This window comes from Amborella trichopoda, chromosome 2, assembly GCF_054954075.1.
Source record: "Amborella trichopoda isolate Santa Cruz 75 chromosome 2, AtrichopodaSantaCruz75HAP2 v2.0, whole genome shotgun sequence".
Lineage (NCBI taxonomy): Eukaryota > Viridiplantae > Streptophyta > Magnoliopsida > Amborellales > Amborellaceae > Amborella > Amborella trichopoda.
In genome coordinates, this window is record NC_142337.1 from 64,450,975 (window position 1) to 64,470,000 (window position 19,026).

General features: G+C 36.1%; 1 protein-coding gene across 1 annotated transcript in view; it reads left to right on the forward strand.

Annotated features, from left to right (window-relative positions):
* Positions 1 to 2,074: 2,074 nt before the first annotated feature.
* The window catches only part of LOC18430340 (kinesin-like protein KIN-13A), a 24,780-nt gene continuing 7,828 nt past the window's right edge, over positions 2,075 to 19,026 (forward strand). Inside the window, exons 1-12 of the mRNA XM_006840498.4 lie at positions 2,075 to 2,386; positions 4,126 to 4,362; positions 5,027 to 5,242; positions 6,592 to 6,777; positions 7,026 to 7,130; positions 10,288 to 10,365; positions 10,655 to 10,736; positions 11,458 to 11,620; positions 15,464 to 15,766; positions 16,102 to 16,320; positions 16,404 to 17,004; positions 17,184 to 17,249. Of these exons, the coding sequence (XP_006840561.1) occupies positions 4,177 to 4,362; positions 5,027 to 5,242; positions 6,592 to 6,777; positions 7,026 to 7,130; positions 10,288 to 10,365; positions 10,655 to 10,736; positions 11,458 to 11,620; positions 15,464 to 15,766; positions 16,102 to 16,320; positions 16,404 to 17,004; positions 17,184 to 17,249 (2,205 nt within the window). The 5' untranslated portion in view covers positions 2,075 to 2,386; positions 4,126 to 4,176. The remainder of the gene's footprint in view (positions 2,387 to 4,125; positions 4,363 to 5,026; positions 5,243 to 6,591; positions 6,778 to 7,025; positions 7,131 to 10,287; positions 10,366 to 10,654; positions 10,737 to 11,457; positions 11,621 to 15,463; positions 15,767 to 16,101; positions 16,321 to 16,403; positions 17,005 to 17,183; positions 17,250 to 19,026) is intronic.

The following is a 19,026-nucleotide window of genomic DNA, read 5'->3' on the forward strand; positions in this document are numbered from 1 at the left end:
TTCAAAAGTGGTTTGGTGTAAAACATTATTGGGATGGTCTGAGAATCCATTTTCACATTTAATTATAAAATTAGACTTCAAAAGTGGTTCAAATTAAGTAGTTATATAAACATATGAAAATATTGGAAATTAACCGTTTAGATAATGTATTGCAAGATGCAATATTTTTTAGACTCAATTTTTATTTTTATTTTTCTCATATTCATACATCTTGGTGTTGAGATGACTAATCAGATGATTTTCCAACTTCAAAGTAGTATTTTACAATGATTTTTTTTTTTTGACAAACTTGCAATGGAATTTTTAATTACACCTTAATTATACATTTTAAGGTGGTTGATATCATTTTTTCCTTTCTATAAAGGCCAAAGATTCCCATGTTTACTCCCATGGGTAAAGCTCTACTCTGGAGTATTTTTAAGATCCCACAAATTTTGCGGTAGAGGTAAGGTGCACCTTCAAATTTTATCATGGTATATAATTTTGATGTAAAATGTTCTTACGATTATTTCAAAATCTAATTTTATATCTAATTATAAAATTTTAAATTTTAAAAATATTTAAAATCAAGTAGATCTATAAACATATGAAAAACTTGAAAATGGATGGTATAGATAATATGTTGTAAAATGCACTATTTATGAGACTTAAAATCTTTTTATATTTCAAGGTCATACATGTCGATGTTGAGATGATCAATCAAACATTTTCAAATGGATTTTTGAGGTGCATCCGTAGTTCTACATTATAAGGTTGCATCCTTATATAAATTTTTCGCTTGAAATAAATGATATCTTTATGGGAAATTTATCAAAATAAATATCCATAAAGAAGATAATGTAACAAATATGTACATTGTTAAATGGTGCATCTTTCATGGGTATTTTGATAAATTCATTGATAGTGATAACTCTCCCGTTTTTCCGGAGATCATATATTAGTGTTAAACAAATTTAAAATCAATTTTTTATTTTTTGAAAATATATTTAATGCTAAAGTGGATCAAACAATTTCAAATTAAAAGTGGGATTTGGTCAGCCCATTGTTTTGTTGTGTTTTTTTTAATTTTGGGTTCTCATGTCATTTTTAGATTGGGAAAGTGAGGTTATACGGCTATAATTGTCTTTACCGTTGCGTTTGAAATTTTTACCATTATTAATCCCAATTTTAGGAAAATTACAAACATTAAATCATTGAACTTCGAAAGCAAGGAAGATCTCGCACGTTCGGCTCCTTATAAAAGTTGCCACATATTTGAATAAACGCTGATTATATATTTTTAATAATAATTGCATTTAAAATGACCAAAACTGAGCTAAAGGATTGAAAATATCAAAAAAGTCCCCATCCCACTTTTCATGTTTTAAAATGTGGATTGGGCCGACCGTGTCAATCCCACTATAACAGTAATCGGCTGAATCGATGATCTGTATCAAATTAATAGTTAAAAATAATAAAAAAATATTTAAATAATTATGAGGGATGAACTACTTGATATTTTACCAATGTTTTTGGATTTAATTATAGAATACTCATCAAAATACACATGACCCATAATAGTTGCCATTAGATGAAATATTAAATAGTTGATATTTCATTCATATTTTGATAAATTTCTCAAAAAATGATATCACTAATTTCAAAGGGGAACTTAGATCACCCATTGAACTTGATCTAGATCGGCAAATTTCAATTTCGATAGGCGTTTTTTCAAACACTATTAGTCTCTCTTTGTGTCAAATTGCCCATGGGAGGAAAGAAAGAGTCCTTTTGAAAATAAAAAAGGGAACCCATAACATTGAAAAGCTAAATGTGTGGGGACAAAAAGGGCAACACATTATTTTATTTTTGTGAAAAGGGCGATATATAGGTTTCACCCAAATTCATGGCATTTTCGTCATTTTTTCCAAACAAGGGGGTATTTGTGATTCCTACCAAAGATGAGGTTGGTGTCATCGTTTGAATTTGTCATTATATTTTTTATGTCTTTTTTCAGTGTGAATGTTTTTGTTTTTCCGTAAGAATTGTTTATTTAATATTTGCATATATCAAAGTATCGGTCATGTACTCCCGCGTGCTGGCTCTGCCATTATCGAAAGAAAGCATTTTACACAGACGACGAAAAGGGTCTTCTCAAGCCCTAAATTCTTTTTGAAACCCTAATCAAACCTGCAACTGTTTGCCTCGATCTATTGCATAAGATCCATAGTCGAGGAGTCGCACTGTAATTTGTTATTTCTTGTCCTGATTAGCTTCGATTTGAGCCAAATCTGGCTCAAATCGGTATAGGTTTTGCCATAAGTTGAATGGATTTGATTAAATTTAGGTTTTTCCCGTGTTTCTCTTCCTGATGCTCAGAGGGGCCTGGATTTGAACGGATTTTCAGGTATTTTGGCGCTTTTTCTTGAAATTAAAGTACATGGGGTTGAAATCTTGACAATGGCGTAATCTGCTGCATCTGTGCTATATTTAGACAATTAGCATTTGTTCTTGATGTTTTATGTTGTCTTTGTAATTCCGTTTAGATTTGTTGGTTAAAACGCAGTTTTTTGAAAAATGAGTAGGGATTGTTTCATGAATCTACATCTTGATTTCTCTCTGTTGAGGAATCTGTTGAATTGTAATATCAGGGATTTTATCTTATGATTTCAGTACTTTCGAATTTCAGACTCTTTTTGGCCTGATTTTGGATCATAGTACCGGGTATTGGTCTTTCCCTGAATTTTCAGGTAGCGATGTGGTGCATTATTAATCTATGTTTGTTTGGATAATAAATTTCGAAAATCTATTGTTTATTTTTGTCTCGATTCAAAACACATTGTGATATTCTCCCCACATTTGCCATGGATTTTGATTTTCAAAACACATGTTTTTGACGTGTCTTGTTTTGAGGTAATCTTCATCACGACTTGGGGGAATGGTATTTTTCCTGGGTGTGACTTTCGGTGGGATTTTTATATTTTCTTAGTTCATGTGCATATCCTAGTTTATGTTACCTGCTCCCTCAGAGTTTACTGATAGCCCCTGGATTTCTTCAAGTTGTGTGGATGTTTTGCTTCCTTTCATGGAGATCTAACTTTCTGATGTTTATTTGGTTTGAAAGGAACTGCTTTTTACGCCCATGAGCAAACTTTTTGTCCATTAGTTCAGTGAAATTGTCCAAAACCTTTAATGTACTTAGTCTCTTTTTATACAATATCGAGTCAGCCTTGGATTCAAAGTCTTTCAATATGCTTTCCTACTTTTTCCTGAATTATATTCAAGGCACTTTTTTTTTTCTGTCTTCTATTAACGTTTATTATTATTTACTATTGTTTTTATGGACTCTGGGTTAGCACAACAAACTTTTGATCCTTTTTGTGCCCTTCAGATTTATTTTGATCCATAGAACATTTTTTGCTTTCATTTGCAGTTTATGTTTGGAAATTGTTGATTCTTTAAGTAAATATGTGTGATACTGTAATGATTACATTATTGAAAATTTAGTTTCTCCATCACTGTTCAGATGACAATGATTGGTTATTTCTTGTTACTGTACTATCTATGCATTATTTGGTAGGTTGTCTGTTGTACCTTTTCCGGCATTTTCAGTGGCCTGAAAACAGTTAAAAGGGGGAAGTTGCTTGTTGAGTGATTTGTTACCAGAGACAAGTCTCCTCTTGTTTTCCTTGGAGTCCTGCCTTGTTTTTATGTGCCACATAATTCCTATTGAAGAGGAATTAAAGTCTTTTGGAGCTTCAGTACTAATTACCTTTTAAAGGCAATTGTAGTTGAGAATCAAGTATTTTGGTGATCTTAAACAGTCATAGATGAACCTCACGTGAAGCTAGCTTGAAGATATTCATGTATATACCAAGAAAAATAAAAATTTCATGTTATTTCCTTTGGTTTGGCCTTTGGGCAATATTTTGTGCTAGGTGTTCTCTGAGAAGTGATTAAATTTTGAAAATTAAAATTTTACATGGGTTTTGTAGGTTTTGATAGCAATTCAGATTTCTTTCCTTTTCCTCTGATATGTAGTTATGAAAATCAATAAGAGTATACAAACAGATATCTTTCCTTTTTGCCTCTCTCTCTCTTGTTGTCTTACAACTAATAGTGTTGTATCTTTTCCATCCTTGGTAGTGGGCTTCATACTTTACGACATTGGCGCCACAACGCCGGGCCCAGCGCCACATGGGCGGGCAGATGCAGCAGAGCAATGCTGCGGCAGCGGCTCTCTATGACCACAGCGGCCCTGCAAGTGATGCCGGCGATGCTGTTATGGCGCGCTGGCTCCAGTCCGCAGGCTTGCAGCATCTGGCCTCCCCATTGGCGTCTACGGGCATTGATCACCGCCTCCTCCCGAACCTCCTCATGCAGGTAAACATTCTTCGATTTGTTCTACAGTCACCCACCTGATATGATTTGTTTTACAGTCGCCCACTTCGAAGTGTCTGTCTCATGATTGCATGATGAATTTTGGTTAAGGAACTGTGAGGGAAATCCTATGACTACAATTTATTTCTTTTCTTTTCATTTTTCTCTTTAATTATGTTCTTGACATATGTTTGAGGCCTTCTGGATTGTCACTGTAATGAAAGCCCAAACGCACATCATCCAAGGAAAAAGAAGGCTTAAACTTAATTATTAATTTTCAGCAACTTTGCAGTGTTTGAATTATGTATTGCATTAATTTTATTTTGTTTTTGCGAAGCTGCATCTAATGCATGCGTACAAATACATGATAAAAACATGCTACTCCCTTAATTTGGATGTTCTTGTACTTAAATTGTCAAACGCGCAATGTAAATTTTTATATAAATTGGCCCCACTGTTTTATGACATGAGAGCTTCTTCTTGAATTGAAGCCACTTTATTATTCCCCTGTATTTTTTATTTTTTAACCCCTTTTTCCTATGCTTAGGTAAGATTTATTCTGCTTTGATTGTTTTCTTTTGCAACCCACCTCTTTTGATTATTGAAAATGTGTGACTGGGTTGTGGATGAGAATTAGTTTGCCTTAGCAGAATTTTTGAATCTTCAGGGTTATGGAGCCCAGTCAGCTGAGGAGAAACAGAAACTCCATAGATTTCTTAGGAACTTGAATCTGAGCGGGGAGTCTGAACCCTACACCCCGCTTGCCCAAAGCTCTGGAGGAGCTGCTGCTGCCGACAGCTTTTACTCTACTGAACTACGAGGGGACTTTGGAGCAGGGCTTTTGGATCTGCATGCCATGGATGACACAGAGCTTCTTTCAGAGGTATGCCCTTGGCAACTATTTTTGGGCTATAATTCTTGTTAAAATGGCATGCAGTTGTTTGAGCATTATTATATGGTTCAAATTTGAGGAAACAAACTGTTGAAAAACGTGGAATATAAAGAATCACACAGGAATCGGGATCAATGCAAAGTAATTTGTTAGAAAAACTAAGGAAGCTACTTGTATTCCACATGGAATACATAAACCATTGGTTCCTAATAAGGCATTGTAGGATCTTACTTTTTCTTATTGCTGATTTGAGGTTCATTTAATGCTCCAACATTTGATTTGAGCTGTTGCAAATGAAAATTTTGATATTGCTTTTAAATTTGAACACATAATCGAACTTCTCTTTTACTTCCCAAACACCATACCCATGCATGTATATCCACAATGGAAGTGATGTCTAACAATGGTTGGAATCACAGTGCGCATTAGTATTGTTGGACTCGAGTGGCATTCTTCTTCCTCTTCACATAAGAAGCATGTGTATTGTGTCCAAACACATATCTAGTGCTAGTACCTAGCTATAAGGAGCATTCAACATGTCTCCTTACACAGGTGTTTGTGGTGGCCTTGAGAGAAACACAAATAGGAGAAGTCATGATGATGTGGTTAATACGGCAACATTAGGTTCTCCTGGACTGATGGAGGCAAGAGGTGTAAGTCTTATCTCTTTTCCCATAAGCTCAGCAAGGGGAAAGCATAACTAATCCTGGGTAGCATGGGTCTATAAAGAATGGATGCCCTTATCTACTCAGACCTGGGACCTGAGGAGCTGAAATATTTAGGATTTAAATTGCACAAAATCACAATTAGTCATAGTTAAATAATGGATACGCATATTACCTTCACCCGATTAAGCATTGTTTTGGATAGATCTCCCAAAAATTGTCCTATGCTCATTTTGCTGTCGGAAAACTCAGTGAATCTAATCACACCACACCTGGACGACTTCTTGTGTGATATGCAATATGCATATTCATTACAAGACTTTTGTATTATGAATTCCTGCAGGAAAGAACTTAAGGAGCTGAAACATGTAAGTTTCACATTGCACAAATAGGCATAGGGACCTGGATAGACTTATATCTTCGCCTAATAAAGCATTGTTTTGTTGCAAAAGAAATCCTTTCGAAATTGTTCAATGCTTATGTATTGAGATCAGATGGCCTGGTATAATGCCCACTTGTGCTCAGTTGTCTCAGTGGTTTTTCCCCTCCTAATTATGTGTTTTGCATGATACAATTTTTTTTCTGTTTATATGTCAGTGGTGTTAATGTATACCATAACGTTGTTCATATTGCTGCTTTTGTTTATGATGATACAACTCTTTTTTCTCCTGGCAGCATGCTATTTCAGAACCTTTTGATGCATCCCCTTTCATGCCCTCTGTTACCCGGGGATTTGAAAATGATTTTGATACAGTGACTAGCAGACAGCAAAGGTCACAAGCTGATGCTTCCTTCAAATCATCAACAAATGAAAAAGAGACAACTGGGAAGGAGAGCAACCTTGCCAAGATTAAAGTTGTGGTATGTTTTTTCCTTTGTCATTTTGATCACTTAGATTAGATGTCCAAATTGGAGAGCTTGAAATGGCGTTGCTGATCAATGGGACTTCAGTAAATTGGTTCTGTGTTTTCTTTTGAATCAGCTTTTTAAAAGTTGAATGTTATTTCTTCATGCAAATGAAGTGGGTGTTTGGATTTGTTTATCTTCATGATGTCTTCTTTAATATACTGGGTCACCTTAGTTGATTTTATTCAAACTCTGGATGACAGGTTCGCAAGAGACCATTAAACAGGAAGGAGGTGTCCCGTAAAGAAGATGACATTGTAACAGTGTTTGACAATTCCTACTTAGCTGTCCATGAGCCCAAGCTAAAGGTCCTCTTTTTGGTTGCGATGTGTTGTTTTGCTTAGCTATGGAAATATGGAGGTCAATTCTAATATGTTCTGATTGTAGTCAGTGTTGATCTGAGCAACGTGTGTGAATGCTGAATATGTGTTTGTATGGAAATTCATTGTACATAATTTACATGCTATGTTGGTCCAGGATGTCACTTTCGTCCTTTCTTTATCTTTTCCAGTTTTTTTCATATAATGTTACCGTTTTAGTGCCTGCTTGCGTGGACTACTTACTCCAAGTAAGTCCCGTAGTTGGTTATTTCATTCGGAAGCGAAAAATGCAAGGCTTTTGGTATGCTTTCACTATTTTGGAGCATAATTAAAAAGTCGCCTGCCCAGGCGGCTAGGAGTCCTCACAGCACTGCACTGCCCCTATGTGCAGGGCGGTGACCCTTGGCAGCCAACTAATCGCCCAGGGCCCTGCCTAGGTGGGCACCCAACACGTGCCTGTCTAGAGCCCTTTTGCGAAGGCGGAAATTGCCCTCAAAGGGAAAAAAATGTAACTTTCCCCTTTTAATAACATTTTGGCCCTCTCAAAACCCTAGAGAACTTTATTTGTGCCTCCAAAACTATATTTTATAATTTTGTGAATATTGTGTTATGTTGTTTTAGCATTTTCTTGTGTTTATTTCTTAAGTTTGGCTTTACATTTATGATGAAACTTCATGAGTGTTACGTTTTTCTAGGGTTTTCTATCTTTGTGATTATAAAATATTTTGGCTATGTTTTTAATTTACAATACAAATTAGAATAATTATAATATATTTTTGGCTATGTTTGCATATTTTTTAATTTAATGCAAAATTGAAAATTTATAATATATTTCTCCCAGCCTTTTACACAATGGCACCTTGTCACTGGGTGGCTGCCTGGCCGCTCTGTCGGGAGCCATCCCTGTCTTCTTGAACATTGGTTTTGAGTGAGGCCTTTTCCTCGGCTCATTTGTACAGGCATCTTCTGTTACTAGTGCTAATGTTAAATGTGAAACCCTCTTTTACCTATTCGTAAAGTAAAATAGTGCATGTAGCAGACTTGCTGTTTTGCACGAACACACCCTTTGATGTTGTGATAGTTTCTGAAAAGGAAATACTTTAATGTTGTGACTTGTCTGGTGGGTTTTTTTTATCTCACTCTTGTTTGACATTCTTGAAGTTTATTTAACTTTTGGTGCCTGTGGGTCCCTCCTGTTGCTAATAATGTTGGGTTATGATGTGACAGAAATACACTCACTGCATTCACGATTTGATCACCATTTGGTGAGTGTTTCGGAGAATATGGATAACTTAGGACTAAAGTAAGGACCAAAAATTGGGAACAGGCCATTTTTTTCCCTCCACCAACTTAGCGGTGAAAAATAGTGCACCTTGGTCCAATCAAAAACTCTCAGTTGATGAACTTTTGTCACCCTGCAATTTAACAAAGCGCCACGAAAGTTTCAATTAGCCTGGAAAAAAAAACCTGTTTTTCCCACATTTAGAAATAGCTCCCTTATTTGTTGGAGTTGTTCTGCTGTCCAAATGGCGCCTTAAGAGTTTTCTATATGATCAAACATATATGTAGTCACTGTGATCTTGGCCTTCGGGTGCAGTGGTTTTCTCCTATCATGACATGAGACATTTAATGATCAATGTGGAGAATGTTATGCTTGGAGGTCTTTCGAGGTATCAATGTTAGCAATTGCAAGTCATCCTGGAAAAGTGTAGTAGTAGACTTGCTTAAGGTCATCTAGGCTATCTTAATACAACATGGGGTCTAAACTTGAATATCATTCTGTTCCTTGACCCTGTCAGCATGATAGGATCAACAATCCAAGGTAGCTCTGGGGTCAGAAATGTGCCAAGTTACTAATCCCGGCTGTCTTAGTGTTATTGAGAACCAAAGTGTGCTTTTATCTGAAAGGGATGTGTTAAACTTATTGTTACTTTCAAAGAATTGGTTAGTATTGGTGTTCCTAGTAAATGATAGAAAGTGGCGTGGTTTTGTAGATTGAAGGAAGACATGCTCAAGTAGTTCCTTAGTGCCTCGTTTGAAAGTTCTAAAGAGGATCTCATGTCGATTGGGTTTGTATAGCGTAAAAGGCATGTACCAGACTTGTGAAGTTAATCGGGTATGTACCAGATTTGTGAAGTTATCGGGTATGTACCAGATTTGTGAAGTTAATCGGGTATGTACCAGATTTGTGAAGTTAATTGGGTATATCTCATTACACACTTCCTTGGTGGTATTTGTGGACCTTTGAGTGTGTCAGTCTTACATGGGGGAGCTAAGTGGCCTGTACTGTTCATTTTTGGGTTGACTATCCACTTGTCAACATCTGAGTGAGACCTCAATTCACTGATGGATCTTAATATATAAGGCTCAACAGTATATTTGGATGGAGCACAAATGCTTGCTATAGCCCCCATATGAGTATATGATGGTCAACTTGGTCTCTGCTTCTGATTTGCCTTCTATTGGTTAATAACTAGTCTAGCTGGTAGAGACGGATGGTTCTAGAAGGCAACTGATAAAACTCCCTGAAATCTGAATATTATTTTTGTCATCTGAATGTAGTTTTCGGGGTTTGCTTCCTACGCAGTATTTACACATTTTTTTTTTGTTGGATGACTATAAACCAAGACAATGTGGAAGTGGTTTCTTTGGTTCTTATGGAATATATACAATGTATAGATTGTCATTCAAGCATTGCTGCATGCACACCAACTTCATATCTTTAATATTTGTGGGACAAAAAATTATATAGGATACGATTTCTGTCATTGAAGTTCTATTCCCAGAGGAAGACACACATATTGAATTTAAACTCATAATCTTGAGCTTCATGATCAGATAAGTTCCATATTGGGTTTATGTGTGTTCCAGATCATATGTTTCCTTTTGTTCCTATCCTCCCTATACTTTGAATTTCTGTCCTTTGTTTAATTTAGGACTAATTATTGGTGTCTTACTTTTTCATCATTAGACTGACAAATGAAAGTATAAAAATTTCATTTAGTTTAAATGCATTGCCCATGCTGCTTCTGCCTTGGGGTACAGAACTCCTGTTTATCTCTTTTTCTATTCATGTAACTTGTCTTTTTCTTTTTCCTTTGGGGACTTGTCTGGAATCACTGATTGTGGCTTTTCATTTTGGAAGGTGGATCTGACTGCATATGTGGAGAAGCATGAGTTTTGTTTTGATGCTGTTTTGGATGAGCATGTAACAAATGACGAGGTATGGTTTATTTTGCAACAGGATTCTTGTGGGCATGGTGAACAGTTAGGGTTAATATTGTCCTTTGTTTGCCTTTCTTTGAGGTCTTTATCATGATATCGTTATTATTCTTCCCACTTCTGCAATTTAGTTTTATTGTTTTTTCCCAGTTTTTTAGAAGAGTTTTGCTAGTTTAGTGTTTATTGATCTTGTGCTTTTTAATAGTGACCTCTGGATTTTATTATACTAGCCTTCGTTTTTCCTTGCATCAATAGCCATATAATGTTTTACATCTCATAAATTTGAACAGGTTTATCGTGTTACTGTGGAGCCCATCATCCCTACTATTTTTCAGCGAACTAAGGCAACCTGCTTCGCATATGGTCAAACTGGTGCGTGGCGAATTAAACAATATTTTTATTCATGTTGAACTGGGGAAGGCCTCATATGCACTCTGGAGGTTTGGCCTTCTGTTTATTTCAATATAAAACATACTGAAAATGGGTGCAGAATTTATTTCCTTGCTAGAAGGATATGGATTTAGATATGTCTGCGTTGTTTTCTTTCTATTACTCAGTCAGTACTATCTACAAGACAACTACATAATATCTTCTGATCAATCATCTGGTTTTGAGCAACGATGCAGTATCAATTGAACACAGCTATTTTACTTATTGTTAAGTATATGCGTGTTTTTTCTATCCGAGGAGGGTTAATATAAGTTTCATGTTTAAGCATTGAAGGGAATGAGTTTTCTATATCGGCTTTTAAGAGAGGTATCAGTATTATTGTTGATTTGAACACATAAATCCTTTACAGTGAATAATACTTGCGGTGAATTCTTTTGATGGGTGAAACTCCAAATGGCCTGTTGATTTTTATGATGTCTTAAATATTTTGAGTTTTATGCAGTTGCCTCATATAGCATGTGCAAACTTGTGGTAGAACCATAGAATTCCTCTTTATGAATTTATTGGTTTTTTGATGGTGGCGGTATGTATATTCTATTTCTATTTCAAATATCAGATGATGATATATGGTTCCAGAAGTGAGCTGGTATTGATGTCACTGCTTTGGGCCATTTTTGAGCTTTGGATGTGTTTTCTTTTTCAGGCAGTGGAAAGACATACACTATGCAACCTTTGCCACTTAAAGCTGCTGAGGATATTGTTAGGTTGTTGCATCAGCCAGTATACCGTAACCAGAAGTTTCGGCTATGGCTCAGCTTCTTTGAGATTTATGGTGGTAAACTCTATGATCTTCTCAGTGAAAGGAGGTCAGTATTCTTTCTGCTGTACATTATGTTAATTTATTGTTGGATTTTATGTCGTACTATTTTTTGGCTGATATTGTTGTAGGCATGTAAAATTCCAGGGATTTTGGGCAACGCTGACGCATATGAAAATCTTAGAGGAAATGACTTAATGCATTATGACACAATTGTGTGTGTGTGTGTGTGTGTCTCTCTCTCTCTCTCTCTCTCTATATATATATATATATATATATATATATATATATATATAGTGTATGGTTTGCTTAAGGTTGCAACCTTAAACAATCAAAGTAAGGTGCACCTCCAAACTTTGTCATGAGATGCAATTTTGATGTAAAAAATTCTTAGGATGGTGCGAGAATCTATTATCTCTAATTATAAAATGTTAAACTTTAGAAATGGTTGAAATCAAGCAGATCTATAAATGCATGAAAATAGACGGTCTGCATAATGTGTTGCAAGATGTACTATTTTTAGGACTTGAAATGTTTTTTCTTCTCTATATATATTCATATTGATGTTAAGATGATCAATTAGATGTTTTTCCTACACCAAAACAACCGTTTTCAAAGTATTTTAGAGGTGTACTTTAATTCTACATTTTAAGGTGTCAACCTTATATGAATTTTTCATCCATATTCTCTCTCTCTCTCTCTCTCTCTCTCTATATATATATATATATATATGTATAACTTGGATGCGTGTATCCTTAAATTACTTGGGGAGTGTTGTTTGTAGATTCTTGAGTATCTGACGAGGATCATGTCTATGAGGCTGATATTTTGTTGCGCCTGTTGAGTTCCATTAAGTCATCATGTTTGATATCGCATGCAAAAGAATGATGCTCAACAAATACAAGACACCTTGGTAATGGTGGTAGGTTCAGAGTGTGGTAACCCATTGTTTTCATGATGGATTAGACTTTAGAGTGAGAGTCCTGCATCAGACCGGGGCTGAATCGTTCATTAGACACACAACTCCGATGAATGGCATTGGCACTACCTTTGCAGCATTCGGTAATCCCATACCTAACAGGCTGTATAGGCACAGCCATGAGGTTGGTCTAACTTGACCATGTTCCCATCGTTAGTGACACAAGGTATTTGCTTTATGGAATGCGAAACCTGTTCCATGATTAATTTATAAATGGCTTCTTGTTGTTCTCCATACATTGCAGTTCTGGGGTTCTTCTGTTATATGACATGATTGAGGTTTTGGTGGTTTATCCTGATTAATGGGGTGCCTAGGTTTAAGGTGTGTCATGTTTAAACTTTAAACTTGGTTGATTATGCTGTTGATGGTTGGGCTACTTGAGGGTCAAACCATAGCACCAGGATCAGGTTCGAATTAGATCCTGGATCAGGAAGGGTGGGATCATAACAGGTAGGAATCTCCCATTGGTAGGGATCGAGGTCCATACACCCTGAATTTGGGGATTTCTATCCCAATATGTGGGGGTGCTCGATCCCAACTTAATTGGGAGTGGGTGATACATTATACAGGACCATGCTCTATCTGTTTAAAAATTGAGGCTCAGAGAGCACTTAATTATATAGTAGCGTGGTATATACTACTATATCATACCACATTGCTATACATTAATATAATGCTTTACTATATTGCAGTACTATGCTATATACTATTTTTACCATACTATATGCTATTGTTTTGAAATTTTTTTTATGTACAATGACATAATATTTATAGCATACACTACTATACTATACCACATTGCTAGATTACATTATATTGCTTTACTATACTACCATACTATACCACACTGCTATATTATACTATAGTTGTTGAAAACAATTCCGAATCCGAATCGTTTTAGGAATCGGAATCGTGGAATCACGGCCAACTAGAAAATTCTCGTTTTGAGAATTGACACCGTACAAGACGAATAGTGGGAAACGAGATTCATATTTCATAGGAATTCAGATTTGACCAAAATGGAATCGAGATCTCTACGTAGATGTATTGCGATTCCTTGCTCTATGGAATCAATTTTCCGACCTACATGTCAGTTACTCATTGAGTTGAATTGATTATGCATGTTCATGTTTCTCCCTTACAAAGTACTTATATTCATCATTGTTTGGCAAGGTGATCAATGGATTTATTTCTTTCCTAAATTTTGTTGGTAATATGGCTGATAACAAAGAGGCCCAAAGTCACATTCTAATGTCTTAAGTGCAATAAAGAGGAAGAACAACCCCGTCTTTCATTTTGGTATTAGTTTGTATTTCAATAATTGCCTGCTCCATTGTGGACCATATATTCATATCCATGATGATTGTAAGCTCTCTTTTTCCTTTGATGTGAATGTAATGGTCAACAAACATCCAGACAAGGAAATGCCATTTCAATATTCACGTATTTTTGCAAAATAATGGAGGTACATAATGCACCAGCCCCCATTTTGTGGGAACATAAAAAGCACTAGTTCTAGGGATTTTTAGTATTTTTTGAATTTTTTTAATGCTGAATCTGACCGTTCTGTCCGATTCTTCGATCTAAATCACCGATCGACCTGGTTTTTCGAATTGACAATCCGGATCACCGATCTGTTTTTGAAAAAACCCTAGTTCAAATTAATGCTAAGCTTGATGGTGTGGGAAAGCCTTGAGAATGGGCTCGAGAATGGGGGTGGGGTTTGAGGGGCGTGGGAGGACCATCTTCAAAGCTGCATGGTTTTAGAAGGCTAATGCCAGAAAGGAATAGAATGTTGGGGATGTGCTATGTGCAATGTTCTGGTTGGGGTTCAAGACTTTGAGCAAATACAGAAGTTTGAAGGATGGTGAGCTAATAGGAATCAATGTCAACATTTAGGCTGTCGCTGTTGGTGGAATGAGAATCATGATACCATCCTGGTGATTGCTAGAGTTGTTGGAGTCTGTTTTGAAAAATGGAAGTATATTTTAATATCACAGCAGCAGAACTGTAATGGTGTTCTTCTCTTTTTGTTATTTCTGTTTTTTTGTTGTTGAATGGATCACTATAGCCCAGGATACATAGTTACTGGGTGTGTGGTATTTTTTATTACAACAATGGTAGTTCTGTAAAAAAACTGGTTTTTAGATTTTTAGATTGATTTGTAGTTCTTAGTTTGCCCTTCTTGATCTAAGTCAGTTCTCTCTTGGTCTGGGGGCTCTTCCTCTGAGGGTACTACTTTAATTTGCCTTGAAGTGCGCCTCCATACAGTTCTGGGTACCACTACCACATGATTATGACCAAACACTTCCTTCTGGACCTTTTCCATCTTGGAGAAACTTCAGAAAATTTTATGGTGCCAATATAATGCTGATCTGTGCAATTGGTGCTCTGCAATTATTTTATTAGTAGTGTCAGAAACAAATGCCAGTAACTCTTTTCGAACAATTCCACCCTAGCATCGACTACCTTTATGCTCATATTCACATTTGAGACTATCTTTCAGTTTGGCACCTCTTATTATTTGTAGTAGACTTTTGTGATTGTATCGTATGATAAGCAGTCTGTGGCTTTTGCATGATCTGTGTCATAAGAATACTTCACGATGGATTCAATGTCTGTTCTGAACCCGCTGAGAAGTGACAAACCTATGGAAAAATTGTTTGTTTTATCTTGTTCTTTCTTTTACTCGTATTTATTCATGAGTGACTGAGTTTGGTGCTATACTTATAGGCATGCTTCAAGAATGTTGTTTTGTTTAATGATGGCCAAAAATTGAAGGAAGTTCTCCATGTGTAATGCTGGCGAATTTCTCTTAGCTGCACATGTTTTCTGTTTGCCTTTGCTCATATTTACTTAAGCATTGCATTTTTAATGTCTATAGCTGTTTTAACACTGAATAATGTGCACCAGAAAACTGTGCATGAGAGAAGATGGTCGGCAACAGGTTTGCATTGTTGGATTACAGGAATTTGAGGTCTCTGATGTACATATTGTTAAAGAATATATTGAAAAGGGTAATGCTGCAAGAAGTACTGGCTCTACTGGTGCGAATGAAGAATCTTCACGATCTCATGCTATTTTGCAACTTGCAATCAAGCAGCATCGTGATGGAAGTGAGTTAAAGGGAGGGAAGATCATTGGGAAGATATCTTTTATTGATCTTGCTGGCAGTGAACGAGGTGCTGATACAACAGATAATGATCGACAGACAAGGTTTGTGCATTGCTGCATTGTATCTGAAGGAAAAATGTGGATTTTGCAAATTCGACATGGTTGAATTTTGAAAATGTTTTTGCACGGCAATTCCTTGTTGGTAGCATTGAGCATTTTATATGGTTTTTCTAGCAATGGGCGTAGTAGGCTTGGATGATGTTGAGCTTCCATGTTAGTTCTGATTTCTGGGCTACGAAAATGCATGAACGTGGCCTCCTAATTGTACTGAGTTGCGTTCTGTGGTCTGGCAAATTTGTTTAACTCATTAAATAAAGACTTCTTTTGATCATCAATCAAAAAGTGAAAAGTTACATTCCTAAGCTTTTTTCTCTCAGGATAGAAGGAGCAGAGATTAACAAGTCTCTTCTGGCCCTTAAAGAATGCATACGTGCACTTGACAATGACCAGATACATATCCCCTTTCGTGGAAGCAAACTTACAGAGGTGCTCCGTGACTCTTTTGTTGGAAACTCAAGAACGGTCATGATCTCATGTATTTCTCCAAATGCAGGTTCCTGTGAGCATACACTCAATACTCTGAGATATGCTGATAGGTACAGAGCATCACCCACTCCTGGATATAGGTTATGGCTCTTTAACTTTTTAAGTGATTGAAATTGGTGGTTTGTGTTATCAGGGTCAAAAGTCTTTCGAAAAGTGGTAATCCGAGAAAAGATCAGCTCCCAAATACTTTGCCTCCTACTGGGAAGGACTCGTCATCAACATCGTCAATCCCACTTGCTGTTGAGCCAGATAGTTACTATGACTACAATCAAGAGGAAAAGCCCATGGACATAGGCAGGCGAACTGTAGAAAGCTTTTCATATAATTCTAATGCTGATGTTGATAGGAATCGTCAAAGTGTGCCACCAAATTATTCCTTTAGTAGTCGTGAGGATGGTGGACTAAACTCGAGTGCTGTAGACAGGGAGAGGGCGGACATCACGGAGACATATGGTGGTCCTACTTCTAGTAAGTTATATTCCTCAGCACTTGAGTCATACCCAATAGAGGAAGAGAAAGTTCAGAAGGTTTCTCCTACTCGTCGGAAAGTAAATAGGGATGAAAAGGCTGAAAAACAAAGCAACTGGCCAAGAAAAGAGGGCCGCTCTGACTTGCCCACCATGGGCTATAAACAGCAACAGCAGCAGCAATCTGATACAAATTCAAACTATGTATCAAGACAATATGAAAGTGAAACCCAGCCACATGATGGGGAAATCAATGCAATACTGGAGGTATGGATATTCAGGTCCTACATGCCCTAGAATGACTTTGGTTTCCCTGTGAAACATATTGTTCATTTGTTAACATTTGGAAATGTTATTACTGAAATGCAATGCCTAGTTAGTTGTGGTATCATCATATTGTCTGTGCATCAGGGTGCTAATCTCAAAGTCATCTGTTGTTTTTGTAGGAAGAAGAAGCTTTAATATCAGCACATAGGAAAGAAATTGAAGATACAATGGAGATTGTTCGTGAGGTACATCATTCACTTTTATATGTCACAGTGTTATCATGTTGAAGCATAATTGAGTTACTAGGGTACCAAATTTTCTTGGATAGGAGTCAGCTTTAGTGAGTCGGCCGACTCGCCTACTGTTGTGCTGTCCCTCATGCATCAAATGTACATATCTAAGATGGACATTAAAAAATGGTGCATCCACTAAAATTTAAAATTGATGGTGGACAAAGAAATTAAAAAAACAAACCTATTTATATATTTCAAACAAAATTCCAGATTCATGATCATCATCATGGTTGAGATTAGTGAACCCTAAAATTTTGGATCGAAAATCCATCTTTGAGAGAGATTTTGGAGGGGGCCCGCACAACAATTAGTTAGTCGTCTGATTAACGAAATACTCTTTCATGTATATGTGTGTGTGTGTATATATATAAATACTCTTACTTTGTGTGTGTGTGTGTATATATATATATATATATATATATATATATATATATATAGATATATATCATTGTTCCATCTATTGGGGACCGGCTATACGAATCGTGTTCCACTATTCGGTTCTATCATGGTCCATATCATCAGCTAGACTGTATCTCTTGTCACTATTTTCATTCATGTCTTTTGCCCTTTTAGAGCCTCCCACTTGAACTGAATCGCCTTTCCTAACTGGTGCTGTATTAGGTTCAGATGCCCAGCACACCTAAGTCTACTGTCCCTCCTCTTATCGCCTATTGGAGCCACCCCCTTAGTATATTTATATGTATATATTCCGAAATCTTTCCTTTCTTGTCTTGCCACTCATCCATCTCAACATCTTCATCTCAACGACACTCATCCTTTCGATATGTTGTTTTCTTGATTAACCAATGTTCTGTCACATAAAGCATGGTTGATCTTGAAAACTTCCTCTCTAGTTTCGATATATAAAGGTGTGGTTTCTATAAGGTTGCAACCTTAAACAATCCAATTAAGGTGCACCTCTACATTTTATCACAACATGTAATTTTGGTGTAAAAAATTATTAAGATAATCTTAATATCTATTTTCATATCTAATTATAAAGTTTTGAACTCCAAAAAATGATTAAAATCAGGTAGATCTATAAACATATGAAAGTCTTGAAAATAGACGGTCTAGATCATCTGTTGCAAGATGCACTATTTTAGGGACTCAAACTTTTTTTTTTTTTCATATTCATATTTCTCGATGTCGAGATGATCAATTAGAGAGTTTTTCAACATTAAAACAACCTTTTCCGATGGATATTTGAAGTGCATATGTAATTTTACATTTTAAGGTTGCAACCTTATATAAACTTTTTCCATATATGTATACACAGGCACATTTATATGTATATATGTATATAGGGTTATTCTAGAATCCATCATAAATAATGGTGAGCTTAGAATTCCCTACTGTTAAAGCTTTTTGCTATAAGATACCGCTATATGTTAAAAAATGATGTTTGACCATTAATAGTTTTTTCATTTTAGGAAGGGTATTGTCGTCTTTTCAAAATCCCAGCAAAATTCAAATTCCAAGTTTAAAAAGATTCGTTTGACTTTTTGAGTAATGTTTGGACTTTAAAAGGAACTTAAAATTACAAATACACCATTCTTGTTTTTTTTTTTATTTTCTTTTTGAAATAGTTTTTGAAATTTTCAATCATGTATTTTAAATTTGCGCAATGATTCAATGCAGCGGTTGTACTATGGTATAATGCAACGACACTTCTAGAAAACCATATTTGTGGTATTTGTATGACCTCAAACTTGCACACACACTCTCT